The following is an 18315-nucleotide window of genomic DNA, read 5'->3' as shown; positions in this document are numbered from 1 at the left end:
GTGACTCGGGTAGATACGATTCCCAAGTAATTGCATAAAGATTTTATGCGTTGTTTGACAAGCACTGCTATTTGCTTTCGTCAAGTGATTGAGTGTTGATTATCCTGGTCCAGATTCTTCTTTAAAGGTTAATTTCAATTTTTTCTAACATTTGAAATTACATAGTAGTTTGATATTGGTCAATGTATTGTTTAAATGTCTGAAGCAAGTGATAGATTTCGAATTTTTTTTCCATTGTATGTGGGTACAGTTTTGCTAATACGTTTAGTTGATAGACCAATTTTGTTTTCGTAGATCGGAAAATCATTTTGCCTTATTATATTGTTCTTAACGTTATTATTACCCTATCATTATTATCATTATAAATAAGGAGCTCTTAATAGTATGTGTCACTAAAATGGTGAAGAAATCCACAGTGGTGTAAACGTAAATATATATTCATAATATATATTTACATTTACACTGTGGATTTCTTCACCATTATTATTATTATTATTATTATTATTATTATTATTATTATTATTATTATTATTATTATTATTATTATTATTATTATTATCGGTAGTAATAACAGTAGCAGTAGTACGCAAATTACATAATTAGCAATACGTTTATGTATAAGAATCGAGATATCTCTTTGTTCTTTAATACACGTTCCTCAAGTAAATATAACCTTTCTTATTTGTATTTTTGTTTTTTATGGGGCGAAGGGTAGTGGAGGTTGCCTTTTAGGGTTGGGGAAGGGTGAAAAGATTTCTTAACAATGGCTGAATATATATATATAGAAACTTGATCATGAAATCGTCCAATCTCTTCCTCCCCAGTTCAGTCCTGCTTATTCTTCGCAACAATGATCTAAGGCTGTGCGCATGCGCAGAGGTCAAGGGAGGTCTTGCCCAGAGTTGCAGGATGATTGAATTGCACTAGTAACCGATTTACAGGTCAAATTGATTATGTATTAGTGTCATATGAAGTCATTTTTTGTGTGAGTTTTCTTCTATTTTCAGCCTGAAGAATTTTGTCCATGTCAAGCGGAAGACGACAGTTTTATTAAATTACTGACGGAAAGCTTATGCTATTGTGTTTTTGTCTCATACACAGGTACGTATATATATATATATATATATATATATATATATATATATGTATATATATATATATATATATATATATATATGTATATATATATATATATATATATATATATATATATATATATATATGTATGTATGTATGTATGTATGTATGTGTGTTGTGTGGGTATGTGTGCGTGTGTGTCTGTATACAGTATGTATGGATATTATATATATGTATTTATAAATAAATATATATATATATATATATATATTTATATGTATATATATATATATATATATATATATATATATATATATATATATATATGTATCCATAAATATACCTATAAATATAAGTATGTATGTCTATAGATATATATATATATATATATATATATATATATATATATATATATATATATATATATATATATATGTATCCATAAATATACCTATAAATATAAGTATGTATGTCTATAGATACAAATTTAATATATATTTACACACACACACACACACACACATATATATATACATATATATATATATATATATATATATATATATATATATATCTATATATGGTTGTGTGTGTGTGTGTGTATACATACATACGGGTGAGTGAGGGAAAGTAATCAGACCATAGCAACCTCTTCGTCACTGGCAGATAGTATCGAAAATTCACTTTTTCTAAAATCACTCCTCAGCAAATATTACGTAGCTCCCTTTCTCGTACCTCTTTTCAAAAAAACACCTTATCACAAGCGACACTTTCTTCATTGCCGAAAAAACAATCAACAGGAGAAGCAGCCTATTACGCAATTCCATCATCCTCAGCCCTCCGACAATTCTCTCTCTCTCTCTCTCTCTCTCTATGCCGTCGAAGACACGTGTGCGATCGGGAGGGTTTGGGGGTAGGCACGTCAGGGATTTCCACTTCTCTGCTGCTGGCCCAGTCGATTCTGGTTGAGCGGTAGGTGGCTGGTGAAGGCCTGGTCCACGTGTTTACAGGGGCTTTAAGCAAAGAGCAGCTCTATGCCTGGGGGCTTGCTCTTGTGGGAAAGACTCACCTGGAGAAGGTTAACCATTAGATATTTTCTTAAAGCAATGGCGATTCGCAGCACACATTTCTGCAATGATCCGCGCGTATAAACAAGCTTCACGCAAAGAGCGACTATAATATCAGGGTTTCTTTGGTGGGGGGAGAACTCACCTGGAAAGAGTGAGCTAATAAATACATTATCTTACAGGAATATATATATATAATATATATATATATATATATATATATATATATATATATATATATATATATATATATATATATATATATATATATATATATATATATATATATATATATATATATATATATATATATATATATATATATAGTATATATATATATATATATATTAGTAACAGTCAGAAAAAACCTATTTTTAAGTTAGTGTGCCCCTATCTTGCAAATTATTGAAACATTCATGCGGTATAAAAATTTTAGTTATTGTGTCATAAATTTGCCAAAAATTTCAAAGCGGCGGCAATTGAATTTGAAACTAAAAGGCTTGTGACATGCAAAATTTTTTTTTCTTCAGTCAAAAAAAAAAAAAAAAAAAAAAAAATGCCCGGTACCCCAAAATTCCAGGTTCCCAGAAATTCTTCAAGGCGAGTAACTGTAAGCCACTTGCTTACGACACCGGTTGAAATATTATCACAACCACGAGGCTGTCTTTGAGAACTGCACCAGCCTTCTCAACAAAAAAGTCTTCCAAAAGGAGTTCTCCTTCAGATCACTGATAGAAGTCGCTGCCAAAACCAGTTTCAGCTCTTCATGATGGCCGAAGTTTTTGTCTGTGACAGCTCAGGTAATACGTATTAATTGGTTAATTTCTCCGTAAGATAGTTTCACGTTTACCAGACGCAAGTGATCCACGTTATATGGCAGATCATGGAACACAAGGAACAAGAAACAGTTCTATTATACTTGAGAGAAATAAAAATTTAAAACCACTATAACATAGGCAGAACAGGGAACACTGTCAGAAGCATATATTCACATCCCTCAAGGCAAAGAAGAACCCATTCGTTTGACTAACTATACAGGAAGCCAATCACGAGAAGAGACTGGTATTTGAGGTCGTCCTTGAGCAAATCCATACGCCCTCGAAGACGCAGTCGAGAGCAGGTCAAAGTAGGCTTTCCAGTCCTACCCCTCAAAGGAGGAAAAATCTTTCTTTGCAAAGGGCATTCCAAAGATGCAGCAACCAGCACAGTCATTATCTCCACTTTCCTTTGTTTGCAAATAAATTTCAGCGAAATGTATTTGTCGACAAAGAGAGTTTTTAGGCATCCAGATCTTGTTCCCACACGCATCACCTAAGTAACAGTGGTGATTTGTTTGGCTGATCTAAAGTGAAATTTGTAACATACTTTGCTTACTATCTTTCTGTCTATTTACCTGTCAAGTCCTTTCATCTTTTCGCCTGCCCTAGACCTAAAACTTCCTACGACCCGTCCCATACCCTGAAAGAACCTCAAGCTTCACCATTCTCGAACCTATGAGTCCCTGCAACAAAGCCTTTAAAAGATAGGCAGGCCACAGGTCTAGGCAGTCTTAGTGGGTCCTGGGTACAAGTAAATACTGACGGAAACTAGTATTCTGCCTAATTCAAGGACACCCGCTGCGGTTGCCTTCTCCGGCTCTGGAAGGATCCTTGCATGCCGGCATCTCGTGTCATATATTATCCTGGACGCCAGTGTTCAGGATAATTTTTTTGTTTACTTTTGGTCTCTCGGAAATTCTCTTTGCGTTGCGTGCAGATACTGGTTGATGATGGTCTGTCCTACTACCGTTAATACTACTAACACTGTAATAATAATAATCACAGAAATGAAATCAGACGCAAAGGAACTACTAAAAAAACGTCAGACACACTAACGTCATTTTATGTTGGCATCCTGAAAGCAAAGAGACTCGTGGGAGTTCTTGCTCTCTGCTCTGACATTAGCGTTAACCTTGACTTCCAGGAATAAATATTGTTTAGCCGGTTACGTCCCAGCCTCTTGCGGACTGGAACTTGTTTTCCAGCCCAAGGAACGCGCAAGAAGTTGAGCGAATTGCCGGATAATGATGCGATCTTCCCCTCTGCGATAAGGTATGGAAGTCAAATGAGAGTCTGGACGGTAACAGCAATAAAGCAGACGTCGTAGGTAGAATATATTAAAGTTTAAGGAGCTTCTTTGTCTTTCCTGATAAGGGTTGATGTCTATGTAAAGAAGATATAATCTTCTAAAACGTAACGCGGGAAAGACCACAATGAACAAGATGTCTATGAGATGGTAGGGACGTGCTTTGTTTTGAAAATTTCGAGAATATTTTCAGGTAATTTTTTTTTTTTTTTTGGCAAATAGAAGAAAACTAGAATTTCTGATAGACAGAATTCTGTTGAAATGTTTAAGCTGAGAAAGGCAGGAACAAGAAAAATGATGATTAAGTTCACAGACGAGGAAAGGAAATAAATCAAATCAGATGGTTTAATTTTTTGCAAAACAATATAAATTCCTTGTATAAACATAAACACAATTTTTTTTTCATTCAAGTTAATGAGACGACTTAAGACTGAATAAGCAGTGCCCACGTAAAGAGAGTTATAAGTGAGTGTTTAAATTACAAAATAACCAAAAGCATATTTTGATCTTGTGCAAATTAGGCCATGACACTGAAAGGTGCTCAGACTCATGACTCAATATGGAGGAGGAGGAGGAGGAGGAGGAGGAGGAGGAGGAGGGAGGAGGTGGAGGAAAAAATAACTGAAGACAAGCCAAGAAGTCTGCTCGTTAAATTGCATGCAACATGCAACATCATAACATACAGGAAGGCAGTGATTGCAAGACTGAAGGCGGGTCAGGCAGACTGACAAACAGACATGCACACACACAGAAATCTTAATTAGCAGAACGACCTCTCGCAGGATCCAGGGAAAGGAACCAGCGTTCGTTTATCTCTTCGGAGACGCGAGGCAAAGCTCGGAATACCGAGGCATATGTTGTTTGCCTCTCACGAAGGCGTCATTCCTCGAGGTATTTCCCCGAGGAACTTGAAGTGGCGGGTATAAAAGGGACAGGATTACCAAGCACGAGAGCACTATCTAGCTCCCTGTCCCGGTCTTAGGTCCTTCCTGGCCTTAGCTCCCACTGCAAGATGAAGGTGAGTGCTGCCTTTCTTTCGGTTGTTCGGCGGGACTTCTGCGCCAGTATCTTTTGACCTCGAAGTCCTTTCTGGAGGAACCCTATTCTAATTTTCGGTTTCTCTGTCTTGAAGGATCTGCCTGAAATCATTTGATCTCGTTTTATTGGCTTAATTCCAATCGGTGTTTTAAGGGAATGAAGCCGATTACAGGGATTTCCGTGACTTTTAACAGAAGCAGAGGTGCGAGAATTGAAGGATATCAGGATATTAGGAATTTCAGTGATAATTTTTCCAAGAGAGGCAATATTTAGAGTAAACTGAACCAATGAGCAAAAAAAGGTATCATTTGCCAATTGAAAAACCTGGAACTGAGAGGTGATTTTGTTTGGGAACTGATAAATGTTCCCGAAACTTCAGAAATCTGATGTACGTGAACTGAAATGGCCCAACATCGCTGATGTTAGGCCGACGTTGTTCAAGATGTTAATGTTGTGGAAAAAAGGAAATTTTCATTCATAAGATTGGCAAACGGGTTAATAGATGGAATTTAGTTTTTATATCAGATATTATTAAATGGAATATCGACGTTATGTCATTAGGGATTATATTTCTGTTACCAGATCGTTATTATGACCTTTATTGCCCGTTTAGCTTAAAGCGTGATGACAACTCGTCTTGAATTATTCTCCTTTATACAAGGAAGGACAATTATGACAGTTACTTGGTGATCGTTTGTTGCAACACGAAAAGATTGAGATGGAAATCTTTGAGAAATTGCAGGAAGCTAATTCATTTGAATATCTGTAAACCAAAGCTGTCAATCAATATAAAGATGGTTTAATTTGTATTTCTATATTATCTGCATTAATGGATGTTTTTATAATGATAATTTTATCATAGTTTAACAGTGAAAGAATGATCACGCATTAATCACGAAAAATAAAAATTTCAAGAGAAGTGAATTATTCATAGTGTTTTACGTGTAACTGACTGAAAAATTCAAATATTAATAATTTACGAGCCGTCTTAATAAAAAACTTATTGTCACAGCCGAAAACAAGCTTTGGAAATTATACCGCAAGTTTGCATTCTAGACGAACGAATCACATTAAGGGGAAACGTCGTTGTTGCTGTTATATTATTTTATTGTTTATCTTTTTCCAGGGTCTGCAAGTCTTCTTCTTCTGCTGCCTGGCTGCAGGAGCGCTCGCCCAAAACCAGCGCCGACGAGGTGGCGGTAAAGGCAGCAACCGCTTCTTGGGAGGGGGAGGTTTCGACGGAGGATTTGGAGGAGGGGACTTTGGAGGGGGAGGATTTGGAGGCGATCTAGGCGGACTAGGAGGAGGATTTGGCCCCGGTGGTTTAGGCGGTGGACTCGGAGGCGCAATTGGAGGCTCCGCCACCTGCAGGTACTGGTGCCGCACGCCTCAGGGGCAAGCCTACTGCTGCGAAGGTGCCGCAGAGCCAGAGGGAGCCGTGGGCGTCAAGCCCGGCTACTGCCCTCCCGTGCGACCTGTCTGCCCTCCGGTGAGGAACTTCGCCCCTCCGCAGACCTGCTCCAACGACTACAGATGCGGCGGCATCGACAAGTGCTGCTACGACACCTGCCTCGAGGAACACGTGTGCAAACCTCCACAGGGGTCGGGTGGTTTCGGGCGTTAATGATGTAAACCCAAATAAATTAATTGTATCCTTTATCACGTTTATTATTATTATTATTATTATTATTATTATTATTATTATTATTATTATTATTATTATTAGAGAGTCTCCGGCATCCATCTAACTCTCTATGAGCAAAGGTTGAATGACATTGCAAGAATAAGGGGGCCTAAAACATTTCCTTTTAAGATACAAGAAATATCGTTATCTTTCGGATTAAAAGTAACTTAATTTTCAACAGGGAAATATAAACAAAGCCAGGAACAGAACGTTAACATGTCAGGATCAACTTCTGGACTGATTACTGGGAAAGAAAAGCAGAGATTCAAGGTGGTTAGATAGTGGGCTTAGCTGTTATTGGCAGAACAGGATAAAATAAACATAGCTGAAGAGAGGAAGGTATAATCTATGCCTGCAGAAGATTTACTTGATTATAAATCTAGTGATATCAAAATAAAATTTCGCGTTCTACGTGTGTTGTGGAAAGCATAACACGGGATTACACGATGATGGAGTTTGAGGATTAGGCGTAAGGTTATAAGCAAACCAGAAATTGAAGAAACAAATCATATATATATATATATATATATATATATATATATATATATATATATATATATATATATATATATATATATATATAGTATATATATATATATATATATATATATATATATATATATATATATATATATATATATATATATCCATGTAAAGTATATCTGTTCGATTCCCCTCTTCAATCTCATTAATAAAAAGAGAGAATCAGATTCGAATAACAGCCCTTCCCACGGCCTTCGGTACAATAGGAAATTAGGTCAAAGGTCACAGAAAACCAAATTGGGCACCAGGTTTCAGAAATGAATGGAGACCAACAAACATTCGTACTAATGGGAAAATCCACCGACCGCAACTGCCTACCGCATTCTCTCAAACTGGATCCGGGAGTGGGTGAGGTTTCCCTAAGACTTGGGGCGTGGTTCCTAAGCTCGTAGGTAACGACGCTTCTGATTGGCTGTTGAAGGGAGTAGGGCATTAGGTCGCACTCCAGTGTACCCATTACCCATCTCGTAGGCTATGAAGATTTTCGTATTCCGTTACTTGGCCCACCTGCTACCCCAGGCTGGTGAAACTTGTTTACATCACTGGATTGAGTAATGGTTTTTCATCTGCAGTTCAGTTTACCAAACTTGATGAGTTAGAAATAAGTTAATTGCTGTGATTACAAGTCAGGGAATAACATTTGTTGCTTATAAATGTTTTAATTTATTTTAATGACTGTGTTATACAAGACCGGGTAAAAGGGAGTGATTTAGGCCGGGGGTTAGAGTTGGGTGGGGGGATGGGCGGGCTTTGAACTCGTGCGCTGTTGTCAATAAGGAATAACATTGCTCAATAATTATTATGCCATAAAATATCTACTGATAACCGTTGCATAGAATGCTTAAATAAACCATTGAATAATCTTTATTTAGAATACTTTAAGCTTTCATTTCTCGACGTATCTAAAAAAAAAAGAAACATGCATACATCTGGCATCGCTGATCACGTTCGACCCGCGTTCGGCGCCCCTCCCTCCCCACCACCAACACCAAAGAACAGCCCCCCTCCCGCCCGCCCCGTGATTTGGCTGGGAGATTCAGTCTACCGTGAACTTTCAAGCCTACGGAAATCATGATTCTGTTTTCATTAACCATGAAAGGTTATTATTTTTAAAACCCTTGATTTTGATTTTGATTTTGTTGTTCTGGAAAAAAATAAATTGCCTCATTTTATCCAGAGTCTTGAAGCGAAGATATTGTGAAAAAAGTTTTCAGTTGTGCAGGCCCTTATACTAATATGCAAGAATGTTTTAATTATTTTTCGATTTTTATGTATATCAAGCGGAACACTTTTGTGTGTGAATTAGTGCATTTGAGATGAATTTGGATCTGAAAGGTCAATCAATTTTTCTGAGTTAACTTTGCCAAATTCTGAAGCGGAGAAAACTTGGTCTGTCTCTTATTTGATTAATTGTCAACTATACTCAAGAATCTTCATGAATTTCATTCGTTAATCAATTTTCGACTTATAAAAAGAGTTTATGCTTCAGTAAGTTATTCCCGAGGAAATTGTCGTTTCGTGAATAAAATATGACCGTAGGGAATGACGTAATAGATTCATGGATAAAGAAAGAGTGAAATGTTAATAACAGGAACAGAGAAAATAAGTTTCATATGAGTCAGTTGCTTTAAACTGAAACTGATTACCGATTTAAAATCTTCATGTTTGTATCTTTTCATTAAGAAAAAAAGTTACGTAAACATATGTAAAATACTACTGTGCACGCTTTTTCTCGCCTACTCGAATTGCAAATTAATTACCAATTTAAAATCATCTATGTATCTTTTCATCATAAAAAATACGTACAATAATATCAAATACTTTACAGTGTACTTTCCCTCGCGGACTTGAATTACATATGATACATGTATAGAAAAGTACAACGAATTACAAGAATTCTGCCAAAAAGGTACACCTGTCAGAAGCCTTGTCAAGGGTACAGTTACGACAGACCAGAGCACCGGAAATGAAACGAAGAGAAACGCTGGTTATAACTTATAAACACGTAAATAAACAGCGCTCGATCGGAAGCGTCACCTTCAGGAGACAAACATCCGGTCAAAGTGAGCGTCTAGAGTGAAGTAATACCTGCGTAGCGTAGGCCTCGTGAAAAACAAATTGTGATGATGAAAGTAGTACGTGGCCTTGTGTTCAGGCTAACTACGAATTTTATGGAAGAAGAAGAATCAGTGTTTTTGTTGTCGGTGTTTACTTGTCGTTCAGAGCAAAAAATGTCGAATGAATTTTTACTGGAAGGAGATGAACTACAACTTTAATACCTTTTTCACGATTTTCTAAAATTCGAAATAGAGGAAGGTTACCAAATTTATATATATATATATATATATATATATATATATATATATATATATATATATATATATATATATATATATATATATATATATATATATATTTTTTTTTTTTTAAATAGAAATAAGAAAAAGAAGAATTCGAACATGTGATTAAATGTTTACAGAATTCACTCAGTTTTTTGTAAAGAAATGAAGGACTAAAAAATTAATTACCTATACGAACATGAATGTCAGAAATGCTAAAGAGAATATTGTACTTTCAGTCGCGAAAGAAGGAGACTTGAGCATCCTATAGCTATATGAAAATGAAGGACGTCGTAAGATTACACAATTAATTCCTAGACTTTTACAGAAAACAAAATAAGAAGAGAAAACAAAAGAGCAAAAGGATGTTTCTTAAATATGAACTCTCAAAGTCTTTTGAACAATGTATTGATTTATCTGGCGACACAAGAGTCGTCAACAAGTAGCCAATTTGGCGTATTCATTTTCCCTTGTGACCTCTGCATCCCTTCATTATTCTCTCTCTCTCTCTCTCTCTCTCTCTCTCTCTCTCTCTCTCTCTCTCTCTCTTTACAGTTCAGATTGATGATGATTCCACTGATCTCTCAACTCGTTTGCGAAAAAACTGCCTATACGTTGTTTCACTTTATTCTAAATCATGTATCCAAACTCTAGTTTATGTCACGTTCTAATTATAATTATATATATATATATATATATATATATATATATATATATATATAAACAATTCTCCTCAACATCTTTGTCATTTTCTTATATACTCATATACTGTACACATACATACACACACACACACACACACACACACACACACATATATATATATATACATACATACACACACACATATATATACGTATATAAGAAAATTACAATACGAAGTGGTGAGAAATCTTACGATACGTGAAAAGGGTAGTAATCACATAAGCATAACTAAGGAGTTCTAGACAAAGTTCGGTTATGTGGAAAGAGTGGGAGATGACAGGTTAGTGAACTGAATACGTAACTGGAATTGTTATATTAGATATGAGGAAAAGAAGTCTGTCTATCTGGATATATATAGAGTAGAAGACTTATTAGCTCTGAAGCAATTCAATAAACGTGAAGTGAGAGAGAGAGAGAGAGAGAGAGAGAGAGAGAGAGAGAGAGAGAGAGAGAGAGAGAGAGAGAGAGAGAGAGGGATGAAAGCATGAAATATTTAACTAACTCCTATCACGTTGCTTACCCACTTTCAAGTACACTAGATCTTGTTGTCTAGTGAGCAAGCAAGAAGCACCTGCCCGCTGATGAATTCAAGATCAAGATGTGAACATTGCCTGAATAATTCATCCTGACCTTACGACAGAGGCTGACAAGGTCGAGGAAGAAAAGAACGAGGAAGTGGGTCATTTCTCATCTGTCGTGATGCTGAATTTTGACAAATTTGCATCAAATGTCGTGCCTGTGGTAAATATAACGCCACTGCAAAATGACAGCTGAAGTAATGCCAATAGGAAAGTGTTATAAGGACCAGAGGATGCGGTTAACCACCACAGACCAAAATCATTGCCCTCTCGACGATGGATTTCGAGAAGGGGCTGAACATTCGGAGAAGGCGCAATAAGACAGAAAATGCTACTCGAGGCACAAGCAAAATATTCGTTAAAATCTGTTGGCAGTGACGTAAATAATTAATGAATAATTCTTCACGTTTCTGATTCCTGAAGGAAGGAAGAGAGAGAAAAATAAGTGCTGATGACACACTGAAGAAGGTACGCGTTTACTCATGTGATATAACCAAAACAAAAACAGCGAACATTGAACTCTGCAACAAGCCTGGAGGCTCTGCTGCGTTGCAGAGCTTGACCGGGGATCCTTCTCACCGCTGACCTCAGAGAGAGAGAGAGAGAGAGAGAGAGAGAGAGAGAGAGAGAGAGAGAGACGCATGAGGTGAATGTCCTCTCGTGAAGCTGAAGGTAATCAATCCCTTAGCCCTCAATACTGCTAACGCTAGGCTCTAAACAAATTAAAAAATTGACATCTTCGGATACATCGTAAATGAATCTGCGGGAATTTACAAAGCTTAACCACCGAGATCTGGCCAAAATAACACGATTCTTAAGTCAGGGCGTTCCCCTCCAGGGCGCCGGCTGAGATTATATAAAGGGGACGATGCCTTTTCACAACCGCATTCGGTTTCTGGCACTTCGAAGGAAAGGTTGCACCATGAAGGTAGGTTCTCCTGACTTTTGGGTTTCGTCGAGGCACCCGAATTGATTGCGTATTTATGTATTTTGTATGTGTACATACAGTTTATTTTACGCTTTCTTATATACGCCGGATAAGTATATTTTGATTGAAAGCTACTTCAAGTAAACAGAAGGAAGTTATTGTGAGTCTTCAAAGGGTTTTCGGTGAGATAAATTCAGCCATAATTCTTCTTCTCTAGAAAACTGAAAACATGAAGTACTGGTACTGAATGGCTTCAAGGAATAATCTTAGCGTTTTTGGGAATTACCATCTTAGATGATTATTAAAGAAAACAGGAAATCCTCGAGATAATAAACAGTAAGTGAAGAACAGAATCATATAGAAACGACTAAACTATAAATAGTTATCTTAAGGTGAGTCAGCAAGTGATATGTAAACTATTTTAAAAGCTTCGAGTTATTTTGTCATAATTGTGAATATTTCAGTACTGTTCCTTTTTCCCATCGTCTAATTTTAACCAAATAGCCGATCTTTCTGTTATGTTTTTTCGTTTTGTTATGACCAGTCACCGCTCTTACCAGACGCCTCAAGTCTGTGGCAAGTTTGGGTAATGGCCATGGGTAGAAAACATTCGGTAATTTTTGACATTCATTGAAGGCCACTGTCAAGGAATTCCTCTCATTGAGGTGTGGCTCAAAGATGTTTATGCAATATTAGATAATTATTTTAATGATATATTTGCCACTGGTTCATATAGAAGTTTCATAATTACACTGCATTAAAGATATTAGGTGAAATATACAATATGTTTATATAAAATACATAAATATTTAATAAGTTGATGTTATTGACAATATGTAGGGAAATTTGGCACCTGATGAATTATTAAAGCATACGTAACTTAGTAGCTAGTTAATATAAAGGTTATCAGATAAGCTTGGAGGACTGCGGTTTCTGTTACTGCATACATGGAACACTGGCTGGCTCTGTGCATGGATCTTGGTTGCTGAATCCACTATCTGAACTGTGTCCCTTGTAACAAGAAATAACCAACAACAACAAGGTTTGAGGGTTGGAAGCGTGGCGAGGATGGAATGACAAAAATATGCAGAGAGAGCTCAAAAGTGAACTCTTTGTTTACTTAACCAACAATTAAATATTGGACAACAAGGCTATTTGAAAGAAAGCGATGTTCCCGAAACAACTGCCAACTCAACAATTAAAGCCCAAAACCAAATATATACAAAGAAAAGAATGGGGGCTTATCCTGACAAACTTGCCCCTCCAGAAGAAATTACCTTGGATAATTTCAACAAAGCACCCAGAGTTTTCTTACATATCTCTAGCTGGAATTAACCTGCTCAACATGTCTGCTCCAACGTTCTCAGATCCTTTAATATATTCAATAGTATAACTGAAATCTTGGAGTGCTAGTGCCCAGCGCATTAACCGATTATTTTGATTCTTCATTTGCTTTAAATAATATAATGGATGATGATCTGTCTGAATAGTAAATTCTACGCCATATAAATATTCATAAAACTTCGAAACAGACCAGACAACAGCTAAACATTCGCGTTCTACTGCAGAATATCTTTGTTCTCTAGGCAACAACGATCTACTTGCATAAGCAACAGGTAATGGAATATCATCAACCTTCTGCAACAAAACTGCGCCTATTCCGTAGTCCGAAGCATCTGTTCGTAAGAAAAATCTTTTATTCATATCTGGAAGTATTAAAATAGGTGGTTTACTAAGACAGGCTTTCAATTTGTTAAAACTTTCAATCTGTTTATCCTCCCATTTTAACTTATTACTGCTGTTCTTCTTTAACATCTCATTCAAAGGGATTCTAATACTACCAAAATCTTTTATGAACTTCTGGTAAAAACTTATAGTTCCGAGAAAAGATCGCAACTGCTTCTTTGTAGTAGGCATTGGGAGTGCTTGAATGGCTTCTAGTCTAGCTTCAAGAGGTTTCAATGTATTATTACCTACAAGTAAGCCAAGATATTTAATCTCAGGATAAGCTAGAAAACATTTCTTTGGGCCTGCTGTAAGACCATGATATCTCAATCTGTCAAAAACTCTCCTCAGATCTATCAAATGACTTTCAAAATCACTACTATGAACAATAATATTGTCAAAATAGCAACTTACATTTGGCAAATCTTTAAGTACTATCCGCATTAAACGAACAAATGATGAACGAGCAGTTTTAAACCAAACGGCATCCTAGTGAACTGCATTAAACCTCTATGTGTAGCGAACGCTGTATATGATTTGCAATGTGGTTCTAAAGGTATTTGCCAATAACCCTTGCATAAGTCTAGTTCAGAAAATAACGTCTTACCAGTAAAACAATGCAATGCTTCTTCTCTTGTTGGCATAGGTTCACAATCAAATAAGGTAATATCATTCAACTTCCTAAAATCAATGCAAAGTCTCCATGATTTATCTTCCTTCTTGACAAAAATTACAGGACTGCAATAAGCTGATTTAGAAGGCTCAACAATTCCCATTTTCAATAAGTAATCAACTTCTACCTTGAAAACTTCATCTAAACTTGTGGAATTGGATATTGCTTCTGCTGAACAGGAATATCAGAAGTTAAAATTATATCATGAGAAAAATATTTAGCAAATCCAGGTTGATCTGAGAGAACATCTACATATTCATTAACAAGTTCATGTAATGTACGCCGTTGAACACTTGATAACTTGTCATTTATATTTGGAATGCTATTACTCTCTATACTATAGGTTTCAATTTTGCAATGATTGTCTATTTCCTCCTCTTCTATAACACAAATATTTACATGTTCAACACTCTCACTATCTCTGTGAAAATATTTCTTCAACAAATTTATATGATACAACTTCTTTTTATTTCCTGTCATTATCCAGTAATCAACTTTATTTTGATGGCACTCACCAACCTTATATGGTCCCAACCATTTCATCAAGAACTTATTATTCTGATCAGGCAATAAAAGAAGGACATCATCACCAACCTGAAAGCGTCTAGGCTTTGCAAACCTGTCAAAATATTTCTTATACTGATTACTGTTAATTTCTGCATTCTTTATAGCAAGTTCAGAAGACACAGCAAACTTATCTCGCAAATCTAACACATATTTATAACTATTTTTACTTCAGTTTGTAAATTCTCATTAGTCCAAAGTTCATACAAAATACTTAATGGGCCCTCACAGTTCTTCCATAAAGCAACTCAAATGGCGAAAATTTCAAGGTATCATTCGGTATCTCTCTGTATGCAAATAAGACAGCTGTTAAGTATCTATCCCAATCTTGCGGATGATCTGAACACAATTTCTTTAACATATTCTTCAAAACCCCGTTCATTCTCTCTACCAACCCATTACAACAAGCATGATAAGGAGATGTGAACAGAGCCTTAATAGACAACAAACGATTAATTTCCTTCATCAAATCTGCCTTAAATTGAGTACCTCTGTCCGATAAGATTTCTCTAGGTATGCCAACCCTACTCACTGCGCCAGATAATTTCTAATAATACATATGTCAAAGAATTCCTCTCATTGAGGTGTGGCTCAAAGATGTTTATGCAATATTAGATAATTATTTTAATGATATATTTGCCACTGGTTCATATAGAAGTTTCATAATTACACTGCATTAAAGATATTAGGTGAAATATACAATATGTTTATATAAAATACATAAATATTTAATAAGTTGATGTTATTGACAATATGTAGGGAAATTTGGCACCTGATGAATTATTAAAGCATACGTAACTTAGTAGCTAGTTAATATAAAGGTTATCAGATAAGCTTGGAGGACTGCGGTTTCTGTTACTGCATACATGGAACACTGGCTGGCTCTGTGCATGGATCTTGGTTGCTGAATCCACTATCTGACCTGTGTCCCTTGTAACAAGAAATAACCAACAACAACAAGGTTTGAGGGTTGGAAGCGTGGCGAGGATGGAATGACAAAAATATGCAGAGAGAGCTCAAAAGTGAACTCTTTGTTTACTTAACCAACAATTAAATATTGGACAACAAGGCTATTTGAAAGAAAGCGATGTTCCCGAAACAACTGCCAACTCAACAATTAAAGCCCAAAACCAAATATATACAAAGAAAAGAATGGGGGCTTATCCTGACAGCCACCCATACAAGTATTGACCACAACCAGTTTGGGTAATCTTCACTACCCTTATCCCATCACGGATTAGCTTCTTTCAACCCTACCTTCTGAAAATTTGTCGAAATCAGCCGAACGGCGGAGAGAGATCTGGTTCAAGTTCAGGGTCAAGGTTAAAGCTTTGACTATGTAACGGCGCCTCAGTTAAACGGAGTCACGCTTGATGTGCCCTTTGCTGTATGTCACTTTTTTATGCGTGTTTGACGAAGGTCCTTTTGCCATGGTGACGCTTACGAAAGAAATCAAGAGATGACAAGCGATTACTAGAAACGTGCACTTGATTAGAGATGAGACTAAGTATTAGATAGGCCTACAGTGACGGATGATACCTGAACTAATCAGAATTATATTTTCCAAGGATTGCTATGTTATTCAAAATGCTCTTATAAATCTCAATGGAATGTTATAAGAATCGACATTATTGGAACGTGACTTGGGTTCTTCTTCTTTCCAGGGTCTTCAGATAGGCTTGATCTGTTGTCTGGCTGCGGGAATCCTCGCCAACCAAAGCGGTGACAAGCGCTTCTTGGGAGGCCTCGGAGGAGTACACGGAGGAGGCATCCACGGAGGAATTGGACCTGGAGGAGGCATCCATGGGGGAATCGGACCCGGAGGCATCCATGGGGGAATAGGACCCGGAGGCATCCATGGAGGAATAGGTGGAATCGGTGGAATCGGCGGAATTGGCGGAATTGGTGGTGGTTCTGCTACCTGCAGGTACTGGTGCCGCACGCCCCAGGGCCAAGCCTACTGCTGCGAAAATAACCACCAACCACAAGGACCCGTTGGAGTCAAGCCCGGCTACTGCCCTCCCGTGCGACCTGTCTGCCCTCCCGTGAGGAACTTCGGCCCTCCACAGACCTGCTCCAACGACTACGGCTGCGGCGGAGTCGACAAGTGCTGCTACGACACCTGCCTCGAGGAACACGTGTGCAAACCTCCACAGGGATCGGGTGGTTTCGGCGGTTTCGGTGGTCCATTTGGACGCTGACCTGTTTATTTATTCGTCTAAAAGTGGCATTACCCTTGTATGCTGAATATTGTTGAATCCTTTGTTTTGTTTTGAATAAATTAATTGAGTAAGTTAGAAAATATGTCAGTATCCTTTTTTTTATACATTTTTTTTAATCAATCTTTTTCCCCACCTCTGTTAAATTGGACTAGTTTAATCTGTTGGTGTTTACGGGTCAGTTTGAATAACTAATTGTGTATTGTGATTATGGAACGATGAGAGAGAGAGAGAGAGAGAGAGAGAGAGAGAGAGAGAGAGAGAGAGAGAGAGAGAGAGAGAGAGAGAGAGGTGGTTACGTGGAAAAGGAAAGGTAAGTGAATGCTATTCCTTTTTAGTACTATAGAAAAGGGTAATGTATCACTTCATGTTAACTATAAACAACTCAGTAATGTGCTGAAATCCTAAAGAAAAGGAAAGTCGAGCAAGTAAGAAAAAGGGAAGAATGAAAAAAAGAAGACGAAACAGGGGCGTCGAAATATTCCAAAACGCCCAATAAGGGAATTTTTAGTTTACAAAACTTTGCAATGGTTTATGGCCTAATTTTCTTAAAAGTTCCTTTAATAATGGTCTCTAAATTTCGTATTAACTCACGAAGAAACAGAAAAAAATAATAGCGGATTTATTTACATATTACTAAATGCCATTTGAAAATGATCATCCAGGGTCACTTTAGATTTTTGAATATTAGAAAACCTGAGAGAAACATTACTTCTTTGGCGCTCAGCGTGATATCAACTCATATGAGAAACCACACCAAAACGACACCCTGAAATTTATGCTATCTTGAACTGTAAATCTGAAGACAGAATGTCACCTCAAAGTAAGTATAACTTTCTAAGGATGGAAGTACCTTAGGTAAAATAAGTTATTGTAGGAGGTGTCCCAGAGAGCATTTTTGCGTCGAGGGTGTGAGTTTGGGCACGGCCTGGGTCTGCGTTCAAGTTCTGGGGAGGGTTGGGGTACGAATTCTACGCCTGAGGAAGGTTGGGGAGTGCATCTGGGGACGACTGCATTCTGTATCCCACTTTTGGGGAACTATGAGGCCTTC

General features: G+C 37.1%; 2 protein-coding genes across 2 annotated transcripts; both read left to right on the top strand.

Annotated features, from left to right (window-relative positions):
- Positions 1-5146: 5146 nt before the first annotated feature.
- On the top strand, positions 5147-6965 carry LOC136854558 (uncharacterized). Its single transcript, XM_067130906.1, has 2 exons — positions 5147-5286; positions 6433-6965. The coding sequence occupies exons 1-2, from the start codon at positions 5281-5283 to the stop codon at positions 6928-6930; spliced, it is 504 nt and encodes a 167-aa protein (XP_066987007.1). The 5' UTR covers positions 5147-5280; the 3' UTR covers positions 6931-6965.
- A 4997-nt stretch (positions 6966-11962) lies between these two features.
- LOC136854557 (uncharacterized) lies at positions 11963-17347 on the top strand. The gene is made up of 2 exons (XM_067130905.1): positions 11963-12083; positions 16710-17347. The coding sequence occupies exons 1-2, from the start codon at positions 12024-12026 to the stop codon at positions 17244-17246; spliced, it is 597 nt and encodes a 198-aa protein (XP_066987006.1). The 5' UTR covers positions 11963-12023; the 3' UTR covers positions 17247-17347.
- The last annotated feature ends 968 nt before the right edge of the window (positions 17348-18315 follow it).

The sequence above is a fragment of the Macrobrachium rosenbergii genome, chromosome 29 (assembly GCF_040412425.1).
Source record: "Macrobrachium rosenbergii isolate ZJJX-2024 chromosome 29, ASM4041242v1, whole genome shotgun sequence".
In the NCBI taxonomy this organism is placed as follows: Eukaryota; Metazoa; Arthropoda; class Malacostraca; order Decapoda; family Palaemonidae; genus Macrobrachium; species Macrobrachium rosenbergii.
This window is presented reverse-complemented; position numbering and strand designations above follow the sequence as displayed.

What these genes read in the sequence shown, in the direction of transcription:
- LOC136854557 (XM_067130905.1), top strand. Translation starts at nt 12,024, where the DNA reads ATGCCTTTTCACAACCGCATTCGGTTTCTGGCACTTCGAAGGAAAGGT. An exon ending in GGAAAGGTTGCACCATGAAG is followed by an intron (nt 12,084 to 16,709) that starts GTAGGTTCTCCT and finishes TCTTCTTTCCAG; the next exon opens with GGTCTTCAGATAGGCTTGAT.